Genomic DNA, 8,986 nt, shown 5'->3' with positions numbered 1-8,986 from the left:
GACGATGAAGTATCGCATGGTACTGTCAACCTAGCCTATGAATTATCGGCGAGCTCTCGCCTCTTGTGCCACGAATCGAGGTATAATCATCGTTCTTGCCATCGGCGGCATAAACTGATGAGCCACGATATTCGCATAACGCGTTCCGTATTGTACATGCACCGCGGTCGTGGCTGGAGCATCTGCGTTCGCCCTCAGGCCAGATCGTCATCAACAAATGCGCGGTTTCTGATCGGCGTGTCGACGCGTCACCTAACACGGCTGGCAATTAAGAGATTTGAATGGAGATTCGACGTTTCACAATCGTCGGCTTTGACGATACCGGATGGCACCACTGCACCGATTGGCTTCCTAATGCGTACGTTGAAGGGTTTGATGACCGCGAGAATGAGGCGGCGACCCATAGTTGATGCCTTTTGAGATCTCAAGCGCGATAAGCGGTCGTTACTCGATTGTTTGCCATTGTCGATAGCGAGATGCATGATTTACTTAGGATAAATAAAGTTCTATGAAATATATGTATATGCGCGTACATGAAAAGATTAAGATATTACAATGCTTCTATTTTTGTGTTTTTGCTTAATACACGTTTAAATTTTATATATTGCGTGATATATAAATTTTATATAATATATCATTTTTTACTCGTATGTCAACGATTTCTGAAATTAATATTATGTTACTCTTATAGAAATCTAATACTAGCCAATTTAATACTGAAAGACAATAATTAATTATTTACTTCGAGTATTGAAACACAGTTACATTGCTTTTGATAATCAAAATAAGTAATTAATTACTGTCTTTCAGTATTAAATTAGTCAATAGCCAATATTAGATTTCTGTGAAAGCAATGTGTAATTTTCTATCTTACACTGTCAAATCTATAATAATTTATTGTCCTTACCTTTTTATCGATGCTGTAACGATCTGATGACTTTCATGTTGATCTGCGAAATCTGTCAACAAAGAAATTAATAAAATAGTAAGAAAACCAATTGTGTGTATTACAATAATAAACATAAAATTTCTTTAATAGAATCATATATTTAGTGATGATTTAGTGGTTTTAAAATATTCTCTGCACAGAATATATTAAAAATATTAATAAAAGCAAGACTAATTTAAAAAAGGATAATAAATTAGTTCAAATACTGAAAAAATCTTTAATTTTCACTAGAATTCTTTTATTACTAGATTTTTACTTTTAAATATTTTCTTTTAAAGAACGATCTAAATCTACCAATTAGGTACAAGTATGTGATAAATCAATATAGCTCTGTACTCGGTTGTTCTCACGAATATATAGTTGCCGAAAGCAGAAGACGAATTGAATTCAAATGAGCTTTTCACGGTGCGTTTCAATATTCTCTATTTTCGAGCATCTATTAAAATCATTAGCATGAGTAATAATCCATATCCAAGTGCCAGCGTTTCCTCCTACACGCTTATTTATGCTAACAATTGAACTAGCTATCGGACCTTCACAGTCGATCCTTCTCTCGCGCATATATACGCATCAATAACAATCAGGGATTTAACTGGCCGCATCGAACCGCGCTCAGGGGTATCTTCCGATCTTCGTCGATCTAGCTCGCCCAATCTATCCGTCCATCGCGGAGACGTATATAAAAGGACCACGATAGAACGCGATACGAAGCAGTACAGCACGACGTATGTCCGGTGCTGATATCCTCCCGGAGTGATCGATCTCGCGTAACGCGTTACGTACGTGTAGAATCATATACGGCCGTTCCCTTTTGAACGGCGACACGTGAGATCACCCGTTCTCGGTTCGCTGGCAACGCTATAAAAGATGTCGCAGCCGGAACAGGGCGGCAGTACGCAGTGCGAGAAAGACATGTCTACGTCCAAGAGCAGCTCGATGTTGCGTCTGAATCAGGAGAGCTCTGCCGACTGGCAAGACCACGGCGACACTGACTCAGAGGTCAGTGAGAACGACTTCCTCACTAAGGGTGCTTTCCTGCTCACCCCTAGCCACGAACTGAGTATGGAGAAGGCCGCCACCATCTGCGAGAAGATGAACTTCCGGTGAGCGCATCACTTTGGCAGTCTATCTCGTCGCTGGGACGAGGTTTATTTCCAGGATCTCAGATCGTTCAATAAAAGAGACGTTAAATCGGACCCCGATAACTATGACGAACGAGTGTCGAAGTACCGTCGGTTTTCTCTTAGTTGCTTTATCGTCCGCCTTGCATTCACCGATTGTGCTCGACAAGTTTATTGTTATCGCGAAAAAAGATACACGCATTTGTACCGTAAGATTTAAAAATTGTATATTTAAAAAAAAGTAATTTGATTCTCTCTATAAATTCTTGATAATAATTCTTTAGAAGACTGGAAAATGTACTTTCCAGATTTGCAAATTTGCGTATAAATATTCTCAAATATCAAAAGATTCCATTTGACTGAAAATAGAAATCTTTCTCTTATTTGATTTACTCTCATCATTAATATAAATTTCACATTTATATTTAATAATTCTTTAGATTGATTGATTAAGACATGGTAAACAAGACAGTAAACAATACATTGGTAAATAACACAGTAGCTTCCAAAAATTTTCGGTCAACATATAATTTTATAATAATCTTTGTCAATCTGTTTTTCAGTTTATCATAATTCAATTAATAAAATATATTCTTGTTATAATCAATTTAAAAGCATAATATTTTAAGTACTTGAATATATTAAGTGCTTATGTATTAGAATTTGATTTGTAAAAATTCTTTATTTGAATAATGTGTAATAAAATTAATAATTGACTGGAACCTTTTGGCAGCCACTGTAAATGACTGTTTTATTGTGAGAAGCCAGCTAACGCTAATTATTCATGAAGAATTGAATTGTATTCCCAACATATCATATATTCCGGAACAGCAAAAGAATTTTCACAGAATGTTCAAATGTTAAAGAAATATTCAGAATATTATATGAATACTTCTTGTATATATCACGAAACTCGCTCACCCGCAAGCAGTTCACATCCCCATCGACAGAGGGTTGTAGTAGCGATGCATTTACTCGTGAATAAGAATCACTGAGAAAGAATATAAAGAACGCAATGTTTTGCCTATGATGAGCCCTTAAAATTGAGTTTCAAGATAAAAGCAAATGAAATGTGTTTTTGACAGTAAAATTTAGTTTACAAATTAATTCAGATCTCTGGATCCAGAATTTCTAGGAAAATTATAAATTTACGGAATACCTATATATGGAACATTCTCCAAATATATAACAATGTATGAGTAGAATATTTAACGTACTTTTAGTAGATTATTTTAGTGTTCTTACATTCCGTAAATATTTCGGGATATTCTAGAATACTATGAAATGTTATTTTGAGATTTTATGAATATTTCAAGAATATTTAGCGTTAGCTGATTACTGTAACTTTTTTCATTTTTTCGGAAACGAGTACAATTAAAATAAGAATGCAAATTACATTTTTTATATATTAAAATATTTAAAAATTTATAAAAATGAACAGTTATATTTACAAAAGCTAACTATTTTGTAGCATTTTATATATTTTGTTAAAAATAAGTTATAAAATTTTTGTGTAACGTCAAGATACTTATGCACAAAGATCGATTTACGTCACATTTTTATTGTAACTGATTTGTGGCATTCGTATCGACTGTGTATCGCCAAGATTACTTCGGCCTTCACTTAGTTTAATCCGCAAGAAATCCTAAAGTACTTCGTGTCCGATTCGGATCTAAAAGTAGAGTTAAGTTAGCTGGCGCTTCGTGTGAAGTAGTAAAGGCAGTAACAGGTCAGACAACAAATCCATTAAGCCAACTACGTCTGATGCTAGCTGTGAACGTTTTTTGCGTATCGACAATAAGTTCATATACATGGCAGTGGTAGAAATTCATTCGCACTTGCATCAAAGCTGTACAAAACGAACTAACCTTCGTCTATCAATCTAGGTCCTTTTTGACACAAGCAAAATTTCATTCTTAAATTTCACACACTCTCGTTTTTACTCAAATTTCAATTTTTATTAAATATAAAAGTTTTAACATTTAAATTAAACATTATTTAATAATGTAATAGAGACGTTGAGAAGTAAATTTGATTTTTTAAAGTCTAAAATAGTAAAACAACTTGGGCAAAAAAGATCTACACTGCGGAGGGAATAAAAATATGATTACAAACGGAGAGTTAACCGCGATATTATTCTATAATGTAAATGGAAGATTGTTATATAGACTTCCAAGTTAAAACGTTTCTTTTATTATTCATATCATAATCAAAACGACTTTCTATTATGTGATCTAGAGGTGCATTTTCTTTGACGAAGACTGCCACAGGCATTCTCTTCAAGTTCAGCAACATCGAAGACTTTCAGGCGGTGTATAAAAAAGGCTTCCACAAAGTAACGGGCGCTCGTTTCTATAAAAAGGTAGATATTCCGTATTTTCGAAGTTTAATTAATTCTGCGTTTATAAAATCGTTTATGGAAATATTTCATTTTGCTAATAAATAATAGCTAGTAAAATAATTTTGCCACAGATAATTTAATGTGTATTAGAATTTTTAAACTTTATATCCGGGGGTGTTGCATTATGTTGCACGATTATATGGGAAACCTTACTAAAGCCAAAGCACCTGACACAGAGAAATACCTTATAGCGCTTCTGCAGCTAATCTCGGGATCTACATGGATTCTGCACTCCCATGACACACATATATTCTACATATATACAACAAAGTACAAAAGATGCTCAACAACGAAAATATTTTAATAAAAATTTGCAAAAACAAATTTGATGTTGAATTTGATCATATCAACTTAAAGCTGATTGCAAAAATCGCTAAATATTTGCTTTATTCTTGAAAGTAATCCCTTTTGCACTTATTTTTTAAAATATACATTGAAAAAAGTGGCACTATAATCGTTCGTGATATTTGCATAGTAAAATAATTATGGTTAAGAGCTCCATTTTTATAACTTTATTACTGCTATAAATTATAGTCACTTTCGGTACCAATTATATATTTTTTGGGTAAATAGAATTATAAATATAATAATTATTATTAACATTATAGAGTAATACTTACTTATAATTACTATAAAAATGGAGCTCCTAATCATAATTATTTTACCTGCAATCATAATCACAAATGCCAAACATTTTTCTCTCAATGTAATTTTCTTCGCAGCTTTTGTAATAGCTTTTGAATTTTTTCCTAGAATGATATGCATTATAATTCATAACATATAGGTTGCTATACCATGTAGACCGGCGAAAATCTTCACGGTCTACGTTCTAGATGTGCCTGAAGAGCTGCCGGAGGACGATATTAGACACGCTCTCTACAAATATCGATCTATCGTCGAAGTAACCAGGCTACCCCTGAATACGGGAACTGTTTGTGAGTCACGAAAATGCAAATGCTTCTTCTCCATATTTCTCATACCGTCGCTCTTTCCAGGGGAAAACTTCAGATATCCTATACGCGTAACGTGATGGATACTACTTCCCCTTTTGCGAGTTCAAAAATCTTTCCGCCTATATGTATTTATATGTATAGTATATATATTTTACATATATAATTTAGAACACAATCTCGATAAAAAATTTAATTTCGTGAAAAACCGTTCCATATATCTATATTATTCAATGTGCCGAGCAATTACAGTGACTGCCAAAAGTTTACAGTCAACATATAATTTTGCGATCATTTTTGTCAATCTATTTTTTAGTATGTATATATTATAAATTAATAATTTTTGTTATAAACAACTTAAGAACACAGATATTTTAAATACTAAAATATATTAAGTGTCTGTACAGATCTTTATATGTAAAGATTCTTTATTATCTGAGCAATACAAAAATTTCTCATTGGCTGAAAAGAATAGTTTTGATGAAATATTTAAAGTTTCGCTTGTTATAGATTTGAAAATAATTTTATTGAACCATTCAAATAATTATGCAGGACACTCGAGCTGGCTAGAGTGTCAAATCTTTTTATAGCATTGCTCATCATGCTTAAATTTTCTACATAATTATTTCGATAGTCAAACAATATTATTTTTAGAGTTGTATCTATCTAAATTTTTAAATATTTCAGAAAAATCATTCTTTTCATTTGAGAACTTTTGGCAGTCACTGTGTCCCTCTACATTTTGCATAATAGCAACAATATATTTTGGAATTGACTTTATATTTCACGTATACTCGCATTTTGTACGCGCACGTATTTAAAAGCGCTATTACTGTCCGTGACGCTTGATGCATAGAGCTTTCTGCCTTTCTGCAACGTATGCAATAAAATCGTGTGTTAAATAAATCAGTGAAGGCCATCAATGACAAGCTAAAGAGCGACGCGCAGAATCTGAACGAGCCGGCGACGATTTATACGGGGCCACCCGTTATAAGGGTTACCCTGGCCAGTGTGGAGGAGACCTCGATGCTGCTGAGCCGTGGTTTGGATTTTTATGGGGCCACATATTTCCCCACCGAAACGCCCCATCCAGCCGCTCAACCCCTTGCAAAATACAAAAACAACAGGTGGGAAGTGAATTCGTTCGTGCATGCTTGCTTCGTGCGACGCGAGCCGCGCGTGATTCATTGAACGACAAATTCGCGTGGCCGTGTTAAAAATTACGCACGCGATATCGTCCTGGCCGATATTTATTATCCAATATTTATTAACTATCGTTACGTCGAAACTGCACTCAACAATTCGGTATAATCGTGGTTGTGTAAACGTCCGTTATTTCCGAATAATACAGGATCACTGTTATTAATTCACTCGTATAATGGGTCAAAAATGATTTTACACGAAATTTTATATCAGATGGACAAGTTATTAAACGTAATCGATATTTTTCGTGTGTTCGAATTACGTACACGGAAAGATTTTGCTAAAGTATCTAAAAATTTAACTAGATAAAAATAAAGTATCTAGAAAATTTAGATCTGAAAATAATTGTTTTGGACTATAAAAATAATTATATGGAACACTCGAGCGTAATGAATAACAATGCATGAAGTTTTGACATTCTAGCAATTAGTTTAGGCGCGCTACATAATTATTTTGATACACTATTTGATATCAAAGGAGCAATGGTAATGCAATTCCTATAATTATATAACATTTTGTTATTTAACTTCCATTCCATGTGACAAAATCAATTCATTTCTGTGGTTAGTTTCAAAGTAAATAATGTCCATATTAATGTATTATGCAGTTAGTAAATAATAAATTAAATTTGAGTTAAATTTAATACATTTTCTTAAGTTAAATAATATTTTGCGTTATTTCACTTCCACCTATATCAAAATGTAGGTAAATTAATCGATTTCTACACTGAAAAAAAAATGCAATTTTACATAGAAATTACATATTCATGACTGGAAAATTGCCTAAATATAATTGGAAATTTACAATTTCCAGTAAATTTCCAAGCATATATTTATGTAATATATATTTAGATAATTTTCCAGTCATATACATGTAATTTCCATATAAAATTACATGCATTTTTTTCAGTGTACAGTGGTTAGTTTCAAAGTAAACAACATTCATATTAACATATGCATTTAATAAATGATATAAACTAAATTTGAGTCAAATTTAATACATTTCCTTGAGTTAAATTGTTTAACTCCACTGTTTTAGTTAAATTAACGATTGAGGAGTGACCTAGAAATAAATAAAAAATTCAAATTGAATATAACAGTATAATCTAACAAAATTATTTTCAGATCTGTGTAGTTAAATTTTCAGATACTTAATCGTTCTTTTCATGTAGGTTTTAGTTTAATACGGTTGTGATTTTTTCAACGAAAATCATCTACCAATGTTTTAAACATTTACCAATGTTTTAAAACGTTGAGAATTCGAATTTTTTGAAAAGCGTAATAATTGCTGTTGGCTTAAACGGTAATCTTTACTTAAAAAAAAAAAAAGAAAAAATAATGATAGCGCCATTACGCGATTCGCTTTTTTACTTCGTCGTAATATCTTTAATGGAACATAGCCAATAAAATACAAAAGGTTTGCAGGCATTAGGGGGAAACGGCTCTTTTCAGAAAAAAAAAGAGGACAGGAGAAGAGAGAACCCCTTTCACATGTTTCGCCATTGCAGATGGATCGAGATGGCGTCGATCGGCATGGGACAAAGAGTGAGGGACCTACTTCCGGTCTTTGACAACGCGGGCTTCAACAAATTGCCACCTCCGGCGAGCCGTGTAATAAAACCGCAAAGAAACTGACACGTCCCTCGTCCAGCACCCCGAATTCTTCGGCCGCCGTCACCGCCACGATCGATAACGGCGACGAATCGAGGGAGGACGCCACCGCGAAGACGACGTTACGACCCGACGACAATACTAATGCGGACTACCTCGATCGAAATTCGGACACGAGGATCCGCTTTGACGATTTCAACGCGATTCTAACGCTCCATCGATCGCGACACATGAAAGAACGAGGTTTGTCGCCGTACGTATACGAGATAACGCATAAGAGAAGCGAAATATAGGATGATCCCATATTTTTCGAATTAAATGGACAATTAAAGAAAAATTTGAAATCTACGGAAGGACTTAACGTAGAGATACATGCACTATTTTTCTTCTTTCAGACAGAATGACTCGGTTATTTTATAATGTCTGTAATACAGAGAGTATATCTCTCCCTTACATTGTTAAATCTATAGTGTCAAATTTAATCTAACGTGAGTCGCCACTGCTCCTACTAAATAGGGTAATATATAGATATCTCTCCCTTACACTGTTAAATCTATAGTGTCAAATTTAACCTAACGTGAGTCGCCACTGCTCCTACTAAATAGGGTAAGGTTGCCGAAATCGCACCACTTTTTACTTAAAGGCTCATAACTCAGAAATTATGAAGAATGTTCTTAAGTTTTTTACAGCATAATAAACTGCACTCTTTTCCCTTTCTTATGTAATTTTTTCATAATTTTTTTGCGCTATTA

The 8,986-nt window shown here is 33.7% G+C and overlaps 1 protein-coding gene across 1 annotated transcript; it reads left to right on the top strand.

Moving 5' to 3' along the window:
• Window positions 1-1,679: 1,679 nt before the first annotated feature.
• On the top strand, window positions 1,680-8,708 carry LOC108726003 (uncharacterized). The gene is made up of 5 exons (XM_018453356.1): window positions 1,680-2,052; window positions 4,309-4,432; window positions 5,256-5,406; window positions 6,332-6,548; window positions 8,132-8,708. Exons 1-5 carry the CDS (start codon window positions 1,817-1,819, stop codon window positions 8,256-8,258), a joined length of 855 nt encoding a protein of 284 aa, XP_018308858.1. The 5' UTR covers window positions 1,680-1,816; the 3' UTR covers window positions 8,259-8,708.
• The last annotated feature ends 278 nt before the right edge of the window (window positions 8,709-8,986 follow it).

The sequence above is a fragment of the Mycetomoellerius zeteki genome, unplaced genomic scaffold, assembly GCF_001594055.1.
Source record: "Mycetomoellerius zeteki isolate Tzet28-1 unplaced genomic scaffold, Tzet1.0 scaffold379, whole genome shotgun sequence".
Taxonomy (NCBI): Eukaryota; Metazoa; Arthropoda; class Insecta; order Hymenoptera; family Formicidae; genus Mycetomoellerius; species Mycetomoellerius zeteki.
This window is presented reverse-complemented; position numbering and strand designations above follow the sequence as displayed.

Bases quoted from the DNA above. Each gene is read 5' to 3' on its own strand.
- LOC108726003 (XM_018453356.1), top strand. From the start codon at position 1,817: ATGTCGCAGCCGGAACAGGGCGGCAGTACGCAGTGCGAGAAAGACATG. The intron at 2,053-4,308 runs GTGAGCGCATCA...TATGTGATCTAG, and splicing joins TGCGAGAAGATGAACTTCCG to AGGTGCATTTTCTTTGACGA. The intron at 6,549-8,131 runs GTGGGAAGTGAA...TCGCCATTGCAG, and splicing joins GCAAAATACAAAAACAACAG to ATGGATCGAGATGGCGTCGA.